The sequence below is a fragment of the Sorex araneus genome, chromosome 8 (assembly GCF_027595985.1).
Source record: "Sorex araneus isolate mSorAra2 chromosome 8, mSorAra2.pri, whole genome shotgun sequence".
Lineage (NCBI taxonomy): Eukaryota > Metazoa > Chordata > Mammalia > Eulipotyphla > Soricidae > Sorex > Sorex araneus.
The window spans coordinates 8,835,714-8,853,512 of record NC_073309.1 but is presented as its reverse complement, the minus strand read 5'-3'; the positions used below and the strand labels follow the sequence as shown (position 1 = coordinate 8,853,512).

Here is a 17,799-nt window from a genome sequence, read left to right as displayed (position 1 = left end):
CTGCTAGCAAGAGAAACCTAACTTGAACTAGCTTGAAACAAGGAGGAAGAAGTTTCACCCAGGAAATGCAACAATAGAGAGCTTTCTGAACCTATAGTGGGCATTGATTTCAAAAGCAATGGTTCTGTTTTGTGCTTCGGACAGTAAAATGTGAGGACAGTTCCAGTTACTTCACATCCTGACCAACATGGGGTGTTATGTTTATTTTAGACACTCGATTGGAATGAAATGATGCTTTGTAATTGTTTTGATTTTTATTTCTCCAATGATAAACATTGAGCTCCTTCTTACAGAAAATTCTCACATCTTTAAAATAGTTAAATCTTTGCTCATTTTTAATAAGTTTTCTTTTATTAAATTGTGATAGTACTTTACAACTTGATATTTTGAACACTGATCATTTTCAGACTTTTTTAGAATTGTTAATATTTTCTGTGTCTGTGGAGCTGGAGCAATAGCACAGCGGGTAGGGCTTTTGCCTTGTACGTGGCCAACCTGGGTTCGATTCCCAGCATCCCATATGGTCCCCTGAGCACTGCCAGGGGTAATTCCTGACTGAAAAATCCAGGAGTAACCCCTGTGCATTGCAGGGTGTCACCCTAAAAGAAAAATAAAATATTTTCTCTGTCTGTAACTTACCTTTTTATTTCCTTAGCATTTCTTGATATGCATAATTTTTTGACTTTGACAAAATCCATTTTGTCATCATTTTTCTTTTAGAGTAATGTGGGATTTTTTTCCTTTTTGCTAAGGAACATTGCCTTCTCTAAGATTATGAAATCTTTTCCTGTGTTTTTATTTAGGAGGGTAATAGTTTTCACTTCTATGTTTAGATTCATGATCCATCTTTGATTTTGTTTGTGTGAGGTGTAGGGACTATTCCATTTTCGTCATCCCATATGGATTTTGGACTCTTTCCCATATTACTGTCTTGTCTGGAATTCTAATTAGTTAATCTACTTGTCTTTAATTAATATATTATTAATGAATTATTTATTATTCATTTTTACCTGTCCTTTGTGTTTCTGTTATTAGTCTGTGTAGACTTCTCTGGATTCTTCTTTTTTAAATTTTATTGTTTTCTGGATTCTTCTTATTCATCATTTCATTCAATAATGTTATCTTCAGTAAAACCACATCTGTTGAATTTTAATTTTTCAGTTCTCATAGTTATTTTCATTTCTGGATTTTTTGTTCTTACTAAATCTTATTGCTCTCAATATTTTTCAAGTTTTCATTTATTAAACAAAGCAATTTATAGTTTGTGTCTAATAATTAAAGTGTATTGTCTACTTTGCTATTTAACTTTGGGGCTGGAGCGATAGCACAGCGGGTAGGGTGCTTGCCTTGCATGCAGCGGACCCAGGTTGGATTCCTCCGTCCCTCTTGGATAGCCTAGCAAGCTACCAAGGTATCCCACCTGCATGGCAGAGCCTGGCAAGCTACCCGTGGCATATTTGATGTGCCAAAAACAGTAACAACAAGTCTCACAATGGAGACATTTGGGTGCCCGATGGAGCAAGTCAATGAAAAACGGGACAACAGTGCTACAGATTTAACCATCGCACGTATAAGAAAGGAAAATATCTCTTTTCCTCAATGGAGGAAGAGGAAAGAGCATATTTTCTCATGGTTTTTGGTTAAGCTCCTTCTAACAAAAGACTGATTCATAATAGAAAAGCATACAAATATCAGTTTTGTCTGAGGAGGAAAGAGAGTCTTTATGGAGAGTGTTCAAGATCTCAAAGCTAGTCAGAGCACACCTAAGGCCAGGACTGTGCCTTCCTCCTAGCCCTCAGTGCTTTCCTCAGGAATGGGCTCTTCGTCCATCTGTCCCTCATGACATTTGCTTTCTCGCTCCCTCCATGTATTGGCTCTGAAATGCAGCTGCCCTTTCCCAGTGACCCTTTGCTTGGAGGTGACTTTTATGCAGGCGTTTGAATTGATACACACTTGCCTTTAAAGTCCTGTGCTAAAGAAAATGAATGTTTTCTGTGTTGAGATTTTATCATGGATGGAAAACTTGATTTCCATATCCTGAGGTTACGGTGTCAGTGTGGGTGTATGAATAAAGTCATTTCCTAAAGATTATAGAGTTAAACACGACTGTCTTGTAGCATTTAGGCTTACATGAAACTGCTGATAAGGATATGCTTTCATGTTTATTGTGGGTTATCAGTGACCAGAACCTATAACCTCCCATTAGTGAAAAACAGTAATGACTGCCTAAACACAATTAATCATGAAGCTTTTCCAAGCAAGCATGATCGCTGGCTTCTTGTTTCACTAAATAAGCATCTGATTGAGCTTTCTGCAGCTGTCTGATGTATGAATTGATTTAAGGATGGAAATTTAGCATGGGCTGTTGATGGAAATCTTCAGACTTCTAACAATGTTCCAGAAGAAGGAGCATTGATACTCCACAGTGGGACGTACTCAATCACTCTTCTATCCATAGTATTTATACCCTTCACTTGCTAGTCCTCCGCTGGATCTGTTCTTCATCAAATGCAGCTAGTGGATATCATAGCTTTTTGACAGCCAGAGTTTGAACTAGTGCACTGACAATTAAGGAAACCCAGGGTAAATTTCACTATGATTTAATATTCATATATTAATGTTTTCCTGAACCAGAATGCTACCCTCCTTTCTTCCAGGGATACAACTCCACAAATTATATTTATATAGGCAATTCATTTTATTCTAAAATTGATTTTACTGCCTTTTTAGAATCATCTAAGACTGAGGGGAAAATTCAGTCACTTGATACTTTTTAAAAGCTCATTTGTCCAATAAGAGATTAAGAATACAACTGCTCTGGGCTCTCCCAATCTAGCATGAGACCCTAGGATTGATCCCTGCACCCCATAACACCAGGTGTGATTTTGGTGGCCCCTCACAATAGGAAAGAAAAATGCAATTCCTTGGCTAGATTGTTAACAGAATTAAAAACCCAGGCAGAATCAGAAACCAACTGAGAAATACAAATGGTATTTTGCTGTTGAGACAAACAAATGGTTAATTGCTAAGTTTTATATTTTTCAACCAAACACAAGGAAACAATATAATCTCCAGGTTCTGGAGATTGTTAGTATTCAGTGTGAGCATTATTAAAAGGCGTTCTCACTGCGCCTACCCAGGGTTGCTTGAATGAGCAATTGAAACAGGAGCACTGCGGCATTTTTTCTTCAGTGCTGGTGAGGTTGCTAGTACCTTGGAGGTGACATTAACTGTTGGCATGATCAGGAAATAGAGTGGTTGCACTTATTCAGCATATTTTAAAGGATTATGTCTCCTACTGAAGAGGAAATATTTTATTTCAGGAGCCAGAAGTTGGCAAGCAGCTTTTTTTCCCTAAAGGTGTGGGATGATATATTATTATTAAATATATAAGCAATCATAATATTAGTACAGCACGGCGCAGCTTTATGGCCATTTATGTATTTTGTTCTAATAAACCATAAAGAAAATTTTTCCTCCTAAAGGCCAATAAAAGAATACCAAAATACAATGTAGTAATTGAGTTTGATATAATATGCAGTTGGAACTGCTAAATTATATGTCTGAATATTCCTGCAGATATCCTGTATGAACTTGGTTTCAATAGTAAGATTATTATAATTAACTGTAAATGTGTGTGTTACAATGAAAAAGATCTAGCAAGAATATTGTACCAGAGGCAAATGTTTTAACATGGTTTTGGAGGACAAGAAAAACATTGGGGCTGGAACAATACCACAACAGGTAGGGTGTTTGCCTTGCACTTGGTGGACCTGGGTTTGATTCCCAGCATCCCATATGGTCCCCTGAGCACCGCCAGGAGTAATTCCTGAGTGCAGAGCCAGGAGTAACCCCTGTGCATCGCCGGGTGTGACCCAAAAAGCAAAAAAAAAAGAAAAGAAAAAAGAAATGCAAACATTGCTTGTCATAGCTTTCTTTTCTTATTCCATCACAAAAACAGTAACAAGAAGTCTCACGATGGAGATGTTACTGGTGCCCGCTCGAGCAAATTGATGAGCAATGGGATGACAGTGATACAGTGATACAGTGATCACAGGGACTGGGGGAGAAGTTGAGACATACTGATGGCCAGGGGTTGTTTAGGGAAGTGTGGAGTGGGGTTTTCGTGAATAAGCCAGCTGGTGAAGACTCCCCCAGTCATTAGGAGGTGTTAGCAAGGAAAGGGTTTTTATTAAGCCATGGGTAAACTGAGGCTGGGGCGTTAATGCCTCTCCAGCTGAGTAAGGTTAGAACTTGAATCCAAGTCTTTGGCTCCCTCTGAAGGAGACATACTTTCCATCATCAATCCTACACTCCCTTCTGTGCATATTAGGAATATAGATCTTGGCACTGCCACCGGTGTGCTGTGTGTTGGTCAAGTTGAGTCATTTGTTTCTCAAACACTCTGGAGAAGTTTGATTCAGCAGTTCACTTTGAGTGGTTAATTTGACCCTGTTGTGACATTCTTCCCATAAACTCCCTAGTTGTTCCCTGGAGAGTCTCTAGCTCCACTCATATATTTTATTTACTGGCCTTTGCTGACTGGGAGGACTGACACCACCGTATAAAGTGAATCGTGTCGATTGCTAGCTTCATTAGGGGGAGAGTAGGACAATAAAATTAGTTTGGTTCATACTTGTTTTTGCTTGACTTATAAAAGCAAAACTGGTGGAAGGTAATGAGACTGTCCACAAAATCTGCCTTCACGGGGCCATAATGAATAACTATGACTAAGCTCATCCTCTGTGATTGCAGCATCCAAGTGCAGAAGCTGAAAAGGCGCCAGTGAGAACTGGCACTGCGAGGTGCAAGGCACACGAGAACTGACGCCTTTCCTGCTTTTCTCGAGATGGGTCTCCTAGGTAGCTTGAGGTTGGGTTACCCTTTTCAAGGACCTGATGATTTAGGGCTGAAAATATCAATAGTAGATGGTTCTCAAAAAGAATACAATGGTTCATGCTATATTTCTGGGAAGGAGCACTTTTGCAGCAATTCAATTTGTTATCATTCAGTTCTGCATGCTGAAAGTATGTAAAGGAAGAAAATGACAACCTCTCACTATCTGTATTGCAAATCATAATGACCATAAAAAGAGAGAGAGAAAGAGAGAGAGAGAGAGAGAGAGAGAGAGAGAGAGAGAGAGAGAATATGAAAGTACCTGCCATAGAGCCATAGAGGTAAGGCTGGGGGAGGGGTGTGAAGGGAGTTAAACTGGGGTCATTGTTGATGGGAAATGTACACTGGTGGATGGATGGGTGTTGGAACATTGTATGACTGAAACTCAATCATGAATAGCTTTGTGATGGTCTATGTCACAATGATTCAATTAGAAAAAATGAGGGTGAGGTACAGTGATGCCAGCAGGTCAACATGTACACACAGGTGAGTGTCTCAGCAGTCTGATGGCACCTTCAGGCTTCCTGATACCCCAAAATTGTCACTTACCTCTGGCCAGACCCCAACAACATTCCTGAGAAAGTGACCAAGTTCCCGAGAAATTTAATGGTCCCAAGTTAGGTATATGAGAGCTATGGCCATAAACCACCTCTGGCTCAGCTGTATAAGCTCATTTATATGCCTAGCTTCAGGCTTCAGAGACCTATAAATAAGTCTTGAAAGAGATCAAAAGCCACAGTTAATCTTGGACCCGCTCAAGGCTGAACAGACTAGGGTAAATTGGAGGGGGCATGGGTCAGCCTGGTGCCCACCCAAGCAGAGCCCTGGCAGCCTCTTTCTTCCACACTCCCAAATCGCTGCCATGTCCCCGGCTGGACTCCATTATCTCAGAATAAACCTCACAGAGATATAATCTGCTGAGAATTTGAGTGTGCGGGTCTTGTGACTAAAATCTTTAGGCTTTCTTGGGGTCAGGATGGGCTACCTTTACCCACCTCCCTGCACTTCTGGATGGTAGTGATGTCCATACCCCAAAGCTGCCACCCAGTTTTTAAAAAGGTGGGGGTAAGCTGGAGTGATAGCACATTGGGTAAGGCGTTTGCCTTGCACACGGCCATCCCGGGTTCGATTCCCAGCATCCCACATGTTCCCCCAGCACTGCCAGGAGTAATTCCTGCATGCAGAGCCAGGAGTAACCCCTGAGCATTGCCGGGTGTGACCTAAAAAGAGAAGAAAAAGAAACTCCAGCCTTACTTTCCCGATCAAAAATACCAAACTCCCTGAACAAACATGATGCCCTTTTAGTACTTGCATTGCAAGCCATGTGCAAAAGAGAGAGAAATAAGAGTTCCTTCCATAGAGGCAGCCTGGGAGGTGTGCAGTGGATGATGTTAGGGGATGGTGGGAAGGAAATGGGGACACTGGTGGTGGAAAATGTGTACTGGTGGAGGGATGGATGTTGGATCATTGTATGACTGAAACCCAATCATGAGAAGCTTTGTAATGGTCTTTCTCACAGATATACAATTAAAATTTTTAAAAAATATACAGCAGAAATTTACTCTTGTACCAGTTTATAAATAAAAGTGATTCCTTGTTAACTAATATTTTTAACAGAAAAAAGAAGCAAAAAGATTTCACGGGATAGTATAAAATATTTGTGAATCATGTATTTGATAGTATTTTATTATTCCCCAAATACAGAATTCAACTCAATAGTGAAAATAAATGTTCCTCTTTGTTTAAATCACCAACTCTGATTCACTTAGCTAGTGGACCATACTGTAGCATGTGAAAAAATACTATAATTTTTCTATTCTCTTGCTGTATTATGTTCCTTGTTTGCAATTACAAACAATATAGTTGTCTTTGTCTCACTGTGTGGGATTTTCCTCAAGGATAAATTTCTGAAAGAGAAATTACTGAATTTCAGGGTTAATTTAACTTGAACTGTACCAGATACTAAATTAGTCAAGTGATTATACCTATTTGTATTTCTATAAGAAAATTCAATTTTCACACTTTTGCCAATATATTGCTAAAGCAGCATTAGCAAACTTTTTTTAATATGATACTTATTAAATAGTATTTTATATTTCTCTAATTATTAGCCTTATCAAGCAGCTTTGCATGTTTAGTGTAAACTCTCTAAGTCTTTTATGTTAAAATTTAGAGCAAGTTATGTATACTCATGTTTTTTTTTTTTGTTTTTTTTTGGGGGGTCACACCTGGCGATGCACAGGGGTTACTCCTGGCTCTGCACTCAGGAATTACTCCTGGTGGTTCTCAGGGGACCATATGGGATGCTGGGAATCGAAACCGGGTCGGCCGCGTGCAAGGCAAACGCCCTACCCGCTGTGCTATTGCTCCAGCCCCATGTATACTCATGGTTTATAATCATATTCTAAAGTTCATTTTCAACCCTCCTACATTAAAAAAGTATTATTTCTACCCTGCCTCATTCATCTCATCTCACTCTTTTGTTGTCTTCTTATCTATCTTCCCAGCATTTTCATGCAAATCTATGCAACATGAATGTATATTATTCTCCCATCTTATCAAAACACAACTTACTCTGAATTGTTCTCAGTCTTGCTTCTTTCATTTAAATTCCATTTATCCACGTCTGCTTTATGGTCTTCATATAAAAAGTTTCCATGTAGTCTTTAAATACCTGCACAGTATTCTACTTTTTTATGGTTATAAAATATTTCTCTTTAAGAAAATTTTATTGAATAACAAGTTATTCATGATTGAGTTTCAGGCATATAGTGTCCCAATAGCAACCCCTTCGCCAGTACCCACTTCCCTCCTCCAGGGTCCCCACTTTCCTGCTACCCCCCAACCTTACTCTATGATGGGCACTTTTTTTTTATTGAATCACCATGAGAGCAGTTACAAAGCTTTCAGGTTTAAGTCTCAGTCGTACAGTGATCAAACACTCATCCTTTCACCAGTGCACATCTTTCAGTACCAAGAACCCCAGTATACAACCCGTCCCATCCCCCACCCTACCTATGTGTCAGATGATTTTCACTTTACTCTCTCTTTACTTTGATTACATTCAATTTTTTGACAGAGACCCACTATATTATTTAGAATTTTCCCCCAACAATCAGACCTGACGAAAAGGCATCATTAGATCATTTGCTTTCTATTGCTGAGAATGAAGAGCATATGATGTCGTGAGGTATTGGATTTCTGGTATTTTAGTAATTAAGTCCAGAGGAATTCTGCCAGAAGCCGCTGGGTTCCGAGATTGGTTTGTGTGCCTCTGGGATCATGGCCATTCAGGAGCAAAGGAGCCATTCATAGGTGGCAGCTCGGTGTCTCATCTGGGTGGGGAGCAGGGCTGGTTCTGCGCCCCCATCTCGAGATTTCCCTCAGTCCCATCACTGCAAGCTCGTACCTATGATGGACACTTTTTCCTTTATTCCCACCCCCTTTTAGGTACTGTGACTTACAATGTTGTTACCGATAGGATATCATGCATGTCACTTCACCTCCTTTGCCTTTGGGCATACTTTCATATGTGGCATGGTCTGTCAATCACTCCTCCTTTACTGCTTTTCAGTACTGGAGTCCCATGTTTGTAGAGGTGTGGCTGCTTCTCCACTCCCACCACCAGTTCAAGAAACCTGTAATAGCCCCATTAGGATGCCTTGTAAGTTGCATAGTTTTCCCCTGGAATTTTAAAATGCTTTTTCTTTACTGTTGACCTTTCATTAATGTAACAGTGATGTGTCTTGGCATAGCTCTTTTTATATTTTTATTTTTACTTTTTAAATTTTATTGATTAACCGTAAGATATAGTTACAAGCTTTCATGTTTGAGTTACAATCACACAATGATCAAACACCCATCCCTCCACCAATGCACATTCCCTACCACCAATATCCTCAGTATACCCCCACCTTTCCCACCCTCCCACTGCCTCCATGGCAGACAATATTCCCCATACTCTCTCTACTTTTGGGCAACCTCTCAGTATCTGCATTGCAAACCATAATGGCGTAGGTCTTTTTTTGGGGGGGGTTGGGTGGGGGGCCACACCGGTGTTGGGGGAAGATATGGGATGCTGGGAATCGAACCCGGGTCAGCCGCATGCAAGGCAAATGTCTTACCCGCTGTGCTATCACTCCAGCCCCGGGTAGGTGTTTTTAAACTTAGAATTTGAGTGTCCTCTCAACTTCTCATAGCTTTTGTGGTAAGATATTTACTTAGCTTTGGGAGTTCTTAATTATTATTTCTATGAATAAGCACTTTGTTCCCTATCCACTCCATCTTCTGTTGTACCCATCTTTCTTAAATTTCTTCTTCTAAAGGAAGCCTATAATTCTCAAGGGGTTTCTTCATTTTCTTTAAACTTTAGATAAAGTTTTGCTGTGTTTAAAGTGTTAGAGCTTAAGAACATTTGACCTATACAAAGAGCAGTCAGAATACTAGGGGTCAGCTCAGTCTATACAACAGTGAAGGAGAAATGTTTGCCTAAAGATAAGTTGCAAGTGATTATACTTTCTGGATTCTGATGAAAATGTTAGCACTATAGACCACCAGAACTGTAATAGTATTTAAGTATTTTCTTTTTCTACTTTGATTTCAGAGTGATGTTTCATGACTCTGTAGGAATTAGGTAGAACATTGTTTATAGGTTTGTATCTGCTCAGAAGAGTCCTAAATCTTGAATGAAGTTAAATTACTGTGGTAGAACTTAAATAACTATGATGAATAAAGATTAATATTTGCATATAAAATTTACCTTTATGTTTTTATTTTCTTTCTATATAATTACTACCTAGTCATAGTTAGCATAGGTGTGTTTCAAATTTTTGCTTTGTTTTAATTGCTATGACTTAGAGATGTGGTTTTTAAAATAGTTTTTTACTAATGAAGTTGTTGAATCTTTTTTCCTGATCCCCTTTAGTGCTCTCATGTAGATTATTTAACACCAGATATATTTGGTTAGTTACTTCAAGAAACAAGTGCTCTCATGATTGAGCTAAAGAGAGGCATATGGTGGAAATGCACAATGCAAGTGTTCTTTGATCAAGCTTTAGGGTTTTAAGATCTTACAAAGAAGATAAAACCTTGCCATCCTCATCACAACATTCCCATTTTATGTATTTTTAATTGGGGATAAATAAAATGCTTGATGCTCTATAGCTGAAAAGCTAAATTCTTTGACATCTCATCTCTGAATTATGGAGGGGAAAAAGAAGGAAGTAGCTAATGATTGTGTCATTTTCTCTATTTCCAGATTGGAAAAAAAATGACCTGTAGTATCACCCTAGAATAAATCTCACAATGTATTTATAATTTGTTAATTCCTAGGTGAAGAGGTATTTGTTTCTTTATATGGAGCTGCCATAGACATGAACATAAGGCTGGACAAGAATTCTTTGATCATTGAGAAAACCTACATATCTCTGACAAATCAGCGAATTATAACTATTCACAACCGCAGTAAAATCATTGCCCATTTCCAGTGGAAAATATTTGCTACCCAGGAAGATGAGGAAAGAGAAAAGCATAGGTTTGTAAGGGGAAAAAATAATCTGCATTCTGTAATTTGGGGAATATAAAATTTAATTATTAGGAAAAATCTGTTACTTTTGTGGTAAATTTTAAACTAAACCAAATGATGTCGTAATTTTCTGATTTGGTTCCAGCATGGATGATACACCATTGGAAGGTTCACTGAAAGAAGCAGAACTATTGCTCTGTGGCATAGTGTTGTCAGCCCTTGATTAATCTCAACCCGCCTTTTATTTACCAGTAACTAAACCCTTAGATTTTAAAGACCAAATATATCATTCTCTACTCTTTCCTCAAACAAATCTACATGTTTGAAATTCTCATAACTCCAGCCAGATCGGTTATATTTTAGTTTCTAAAAATAATCTCTTTTGAAATGGGATCAATGGTATTGTTTTTTTCCGGGAAAAGATATTTCCATAAAATATGAAAAATGAGGAGGAAAAAAGTACCTTTATATAATAGCTTTTATAGTCTCAGTTTTAGCATTATTGCTCAGGCCCAGCTATCCATATAATTTAATAATGATTTCTTGTTGGTATCGTCAATCTTCTGCTTATAAAAAGGCTAATTCAAGCAGTGGAGAATGTTCATAAAATGAAAGACCAAACTGTTTTTAACTGATCTCATCACTGTCAAATTTTGATTATTTCTTTTTTACTGAAGCTATCCTTGCTACTTTTAAATTCTATTTTCATTTTCATCCTCTTCTATCTGCCCTGAATTAGCACTTTCGCTGCTTTCATTGGAATTTATTTCAGCCTTTTTATTTGCCTCTCCATTTTCATTAAAGATTAGCCCTGGGAAGCTTCAAAGCTTTGTTTAAAACCAAGTTAGCATGTGATAAAAATAAAAGTCTTAGGCCCATGGAAACCAGGCAGCAATCCCCCAGTGCGCCATCCCTAATTGAATAAGAAGGAACTGTGACAATGGCAGGACACACAGTGGACCAGCAGCTTTATTATCCAGACAATGAGCTTTAATCACTGGATTGCCACTGTGCCATCTTTAAAAAGTGAGCAAAGACAAGACTTCCTGCTTAAAAACTTCATTTTGCCTCCTGACGTTGAAATACCAATAGCTTAAAAAAGGTAAGAGGAAAGACACTGCTCGTTTTGTCTTGATTTCCCAACCGACATACATGTATCCAGGATCAGAATGTTCCAGAAAATTTCAGGAGACAGGGGAGAGAGGTAAGTCCACATCAGGAACAGCAGGAAAGCAGCATTTTTGTTTCCATGTGTCCAGGTCCTTCTCTTCTGGAGGAGAGTGAAGACACCCTGTACAAGGAAAGTGTCGTACAAGCTGGTAGCTTTAATTCCAGCCATGTCTGTGTGCTTGACCATTCAGGACGTGATGTGTGACTTGTCAGTGTCCACAAAATGTGCGTAAGGAGTTAGTTTCAGCAGAAAACCCAAGAAATATCCAAACCAGTTGCTGTCAAAGATACTAAAGCAGAGAGACTGTCATTTTGACCTTCGTGATTTTCTCTACCCTCTTTTCCTCTCCCATTATCCCGAGTTTTCTCCAGGTGGGGCATGGGGCCAGGGATCCTTGGCACCAAAAAGCCTGCTCTCTGCACTGGCTTGGCAAAGCTAAGGAGAGGGGCTGAAGCTGTTTCTTGGCTAAGAGATATAAAACCACTTGGTTTGCTCTCTTATCTGACAAGGCTCTCCCTTCTCCGAGGGCAGGAATTTTGGCCCTCGCCAGGAACCGGAAGTTCTATTCCTTTCTGGCGTTTCCTCATTTCCTTCCACTCTAGCTACTGCAGCTGGTCTGTGCCAGCCTGAAGACGCATGTCCACAGTTGAATGCCTTGGGCTAATATCCAGTTCTTCTACCCAGTCCTCTGCTTTTTAATTTATTTTTTGAACCTTTGGAATAACATATAGGTTCCTTTAAAAATTATTGTTTAGGACTCTCTTGATATTTTTCTGTAACTTTTGGAAAGATTAATTTCTTCAGAAATGGAGAGTACATTAATCCTTCCTTTCTTTCTCTGCCTTATCTTGAGGGGCTATAACCTGTCTACAAGGGTTTTTTTTATACTTGTCATCGAACTTTATTATTGCCAGAGAGTTGGCACAGACTTCTAAGGATCTCTGACTCCCCATTTTTCTACCAAGGTTTTGGCCATCGTCTTAGTAACAAATAGAGTATAACTCTAGATTTTCTCTGTACTAGATTTCTAACGAGTCTTTGATGGAACCCACACACAGCAACCAGCCTGATTTTGTTTTATATTCGGGTATCAGGAGCCATAAGTGTCTCTAGACAGATCATTTGAATTGTCCTTGAGACTGCACCTGGGTAGCAGTACATTTAATCTCACTTACAACGGGGTGCGGGGGTAATCCATTCCTAGGATCGTGAAGAATCTGCAGACCTGAGTGGTTCTTGGTAAACAGGAAAAGAAAAATCTCATCTTCATTTCATCGCAGTTAGCTGGGAGCAGCTTAGTGTTGAGCACCATAGGGCCCACTGTAGGCCAACAGCTTCGTCCTCCCTGCCAGAGGGCAGAGTGGACCCAGGCATCTCTCCCAGTGGTCAGTTTTGCTCTCTCACGTGCAGTTAGCTCTAAAGGAGCAGGTCTCAGCACCCACAGGGACCATTATGGGTTCAGTGTGCCACCGTACCCATTGACTGTCGTTCAGGAGCGGAAAGATCCAGAGGTTGCCAACAGCACTTGTGAGATGGGCTAGACCTATGGTTGACTGAAAGAGAAGGCAGGAATATGTCTGATGAGTGGTCTCTCCATCTATAAAGTAACACTGCCTGTGAGCTTGAGTCCCCAGGAGCTTAAGCAGACCCAAGGGCAGGACAGTAACCTGCTGGAGCCACGCAACCTAGGGTGAGGCCGCACATTCCCTTCTTGAATGCTCAGCCATGGCTCTTATGATTTTCATAAGAGGGAGACAACTGGTCACCCCCACTGCATTTCATAACCATAACAGATGTGAGAGTGCCAACAGCATGGAAGAGAAGCAGCAGTTGGGGATTTCTGTTTTGTTGTTCTCTTGTTTTCTGGGGCAAAGGCAATCCTACTTCTCAGCTCAGGGAGCATTATCATCCTTGTTCCACATCAGACTTTTTCACCCGATTCCCACTAGTCCCCTTAAAGAATCCTAATGTCTTCAGTTCTTATTATTTGTTTAATCAGTTCCTCAGTTTTGTACATCAAATGGATTCACATTTATTGATATTATTGCTTGTACTTTGATGAACATTTTTGTTTCTGTGTCTCTGTTTACATCCATTATTATTTCTTCAAAGATGTATTTCTGAAGGCAGATACCAAGAAGTTCCACTCAGGGGCTAGAGAGAGAGCATAGCAGGTAGGGCATTTGCCTTGCACACAGCCATTCGGGTTCAATCCCCAGTACCTCATATAGTCCTCCGTGGCTTGCCAGGAGTGATCTCTGAGCACAGAACCAGGAGTAAGCCCTGAGCACTGCCAGGTGTGGCCCCAAAACAAGACAAAACAAGAGAAATTCCCCTCATAAAGTCTTTCTTCCTGTGGACTGAGCTGTCTCTGATTTGCTCTGCCCAGCACCACAGAAGGACACTGCTCTGGTTGCCCTGGACACTGCTGCCCCATCTGCAGTAGAAAGGAAGTGCAGAGGGGGTTCCTTAAAAAGTGGGGGACACAGGGAAGCACAGCACACTTCCTTTCTTGGGACCAGAACATGTAAAACTGTTTCTTTCATTTTATTTTTAAAATTTTAGTAACCATAGTTTATTTGTTTTGGACATTGAACATCATCACTTCACCACACCCACCACAGTACCAATATCCCTCCACCACCATCCCCAGGTCCTTTCTTGTCTTGGAAACGTCTGTTCTGTGGTCCAAGGCTAAGGATTTGTTTTCAGTGGATGTTGTCTTCACATATGCTTTGTTTCTTGATGTGTCACATATGAGTGAGGTCATCAGGTAGTTGGCATTCCTCTCCTGACTTCGTGTGGGTCATACGACATACTATATATGTTGTACATACTGTGGAACTCATTTTTCCACAATTTCTTTATGCAATATGACTGAAGGACCTTGAATGACAAGATCATTAAAAAGATCCTTGGCATCACTGAGCGTATGATGTGCATGCAGTCAGTTGGAAAATGGTTGGCTTTCCCTACCTAGGACACAAGGGATGTGTGGCTCCAGTTCTCACTCCTGACTCACATTGCTCAATGATTTCTCACCATTGGCCCTGAGAGAACATGCCAGAGAAATGGGCACATGCCTCTGAAGGGAAGACAACTCAGTCTTCAAAGTCGAGATGAAGTAGTAGCCAACACAGCAGTCATGCGAGCATGCCCAGTGAGCACCATGAGTGGACGGTTGAGAGCTGGCACTTTTCTGATGCATCTCAGTAGACACTGGGAAGAGGGAAGGGAGACTTCTTAAGGTGTCGCTTCAGACTTGCATGAGCTCAACACCTCGCTAACAGTCATCACAGTCATAGGGAAGAGTGCCTATTGTCTGTTTCATAGGTGTGGGTGCTGAAGCTCAGAGTAACTCCCTCTGCACAGAGCCAGTCAGTAGTAGAATCACTCTCCCAACCTAATCCTTGCTTATCCCAGATTCTATTTGCTAAGTAGGTAACATCCAATGAACCTCACGCATGGTGAAGCCGCAGAGGAACCCAGGTGTGCGGGACCCAGGGCCAAGATCTCCAAAGCTGCTTAGATCAGGACTGGGCCTCATCCACCCAGATCTTACATTTTCCTGTAGCTAGGCAGTCACACCCAGAGACTGCCCCCAGCACCATGTAATTCCATCAACGGACAGCATCCAGAGACTATAAAACCAATCTCCCAGAAGAGAGCCATGTAGTCTCTTGCCCCCGCGCCTTGCTTTCTTCACTGGGACCTTTTGAAGGAACTGGCTGCGTTTCCCCTCCCCCCCACCCCTGGGAGTGCGCAGCTGCAATGTGGCTGCGTGACATCTAATAGCCTAGTTCTCCATCTTAGAGAACCTGACAAGCTACTGAGAGTCTATTGCCCACTTGGGAGAGCCTGGCAGCTCCCCGTGGCGTATTCATATCCAAAATACAGTAATATGTATACATACATACATACATACATACATATATGTATGTATGTGTGTGTGTATATATGTATATACACACATACCTCTCGGAGAGTCAGCAAGCTACTGAGAGTATCCCGCCCACACGGCAGAGCTTGGCAAGCTACCCATGGCATATTTGATATGCCAAAAACAGTAACAATAGGTCTCATTCCCCTGACTCTGTAAGAGCCTCCAATCGTTGGGAAGGATGAGTAAGTAGAGGCTGCTAAAATCTCAAGGCTGAGTGTGATAGAGACATTACTGGTGTCCGCTCGAGTAAATCAATAAACAACGGCATGATAGTGATACAGTGAAGTAGGTAATAGCTAAAGAGAATTAAAGCTAAGCAAGTTTAAAAAGACACAAATTTATCCTGTGAGGTGGGAGGATATTAGATGTTAAATATTTCATTTTTTAAATGCATTTAAAGTTGTCTTGGAAAACACAGCTACATGGAAGAAAAGACTTGTCTAAGTTGTGTAAGGAGTAAGCAGTGGGGATTGATTAGGAAGCCTTGGAGTATTTCATGAGAAAGTGGCTAAGAGTGAGCGCACAGAGGCGTCTAGAGGATGAGGTGCAAGGTTTCCCAGCCAGTCTCTTACAGATTTAGGGCAAGGAGGGATGGATAAGACCATTTCCAGGTAGATAGCCCAGATGGGAGCACCTCTACAAAGTTCTTCATGGGAAGACCAACTGAATCTTCCATTTCCTGTGTTTTCTTTAGGGTCTGTGATTATCTGACCCACGAGGAACAGGAGGAGACCGATGAGTTCCTTAAAGAGTGCAATGTGGATCCTTCACTTCGAGAACGTCTCTCCATTCTCTCCCGCACCTTTGAGAATCAGCGCCGGCAGGTTCAGACAGACAGCATGCTCTTCCTCAATGGCATCTTCACCATCGAGCCCTTGGTGAGTGACACAGAGAAAGCCTGATCGTTGAATTTTCAGAAGTGCAAATACAGGGCTCATTTTGAAGTGAGTCCTCATGCTGAGTTTGATACAGTGAGTCCTAAAAGTATAAAGATCCCTCCTGAAGATTCTGATGGTTGTTGGGAGGCATGTTAAGGTTGTTGTTAAGGTCTGATGGCAACGTGCTCTCAGGCCCATTCTAGGTCACACTTCCTATGTGCTGGTGATGACTATGTTAAACACTTGAGGTGCAGTACCCAGTCTTTCTCAGTTATGTCTGCTATTAGCTATCTTGTTGGATACAATATCAGGGTCCTCATCATGAGCAAATTAAGACAGAAATTCAGTAACTAGTACAAGGCCAGTTAGCATCCAGAGTTTATCGCAGATTTGCCTAATGCTAGAGCTGTTTCTTAACCTTTGTGCTATTACCCTATGGGGCTGGATAAGCCCTTACATTATAGGATGTTTAGAAACATCCTTGACCTTTACCCTCCAGGTTCTAGCTATAATAATGAGTACCATCACTGGTTGGACATGGCCAGCCAACTACTGTGGCTGAGGCCTGCTATGTCCTAATTCACTTAGTAGATGCTTACTGATTACATGTTCCTTGTCAGGTGCTAGGTATGCTCCAGGCATTGATGAGCAGGGCAGACACAGTCCTCGACCTTGCCCTCTATCTAGTGAGAGCACTAGAGGGCATTCCACTAACCAACTTTTAAGTCCTCTGCCCTGCTGCCCCAAGACAAAAGCAGCTAGAGCCTCCTGTACCACAGTCTGCTCGGACTGTGAATTATGTCACATCTGGGCAGAAGATAGAGAGATAAGGATACAGACAGATAAAAGAAGCCAGCTGGGGAGAAGACAATCTTGTGCCACAAGGACATAGTTGAAAACAGGGTCACTTGTGGGAAATGCCACTGTCTTGGGCAGACCTGGTTTTCTTATCCTTCTGGCAAGGATATCTGGGTTCATGACTGCTGCCCTTCCTCACATTCTCTCCTGGGAGTTGATGGGATCCCAGGTCTTGCCTCTCAGCAGGAGGTAGTAGGGTCATGGTGAGGTGGGGTCCTGTACAGATCCAATTCAGAAAGAGAAAGATAATGTTCACTCATTTTCTTCTCTTCATGCTTCTTTCAGAACCCAAAGCATCTTGATGGAGGTGTAGGTGTGATAAACATGACATTTAAAATATTCCTTCTAGGGACTGGAGAGATAGTGCAGCGGGTAGGGCACTTGCTCTGCACATGGCCGACCTGGGTTTGATGCCCACATCCCATATGGTCCCCTGAGCACCACCAGAAGTGACTCTTGAGCGCAGAGCAGTCAGCAGTAACCCCTGAGCATTGTTGAGTGTGGCCCAAAAAACAAAACAAAAAACAAA

The 17,799-nt window shown here is 41.2% G+C and overlaps 1 protein-coding gene across 1 annotated transcript in view; it reads left to right on the top strand.

Annotated features, from left to right (window-relative positions):
- HYDIN (HYDIN axonemal central pair apparatus protein) overlaps positions 1-17,799 on the top strand; it is a 273,502-nt gene that overhangs the window by 66,591 nt on the left and 189,112 nt on the right. The window contains exons 8-9 of the mRNA XM_055145713.1: positions 10,228-10,429; positions 16,229-16,412. Coding sequence (XP_055001688.1) covers positions 10,228-10,429; positions 16,229-16,412 — 386 coding nt within the window. The remainder of the gene's footprint in view (positions 1-10,227; positions 10,430-16,228; positions 16,413-17,799) is intronic.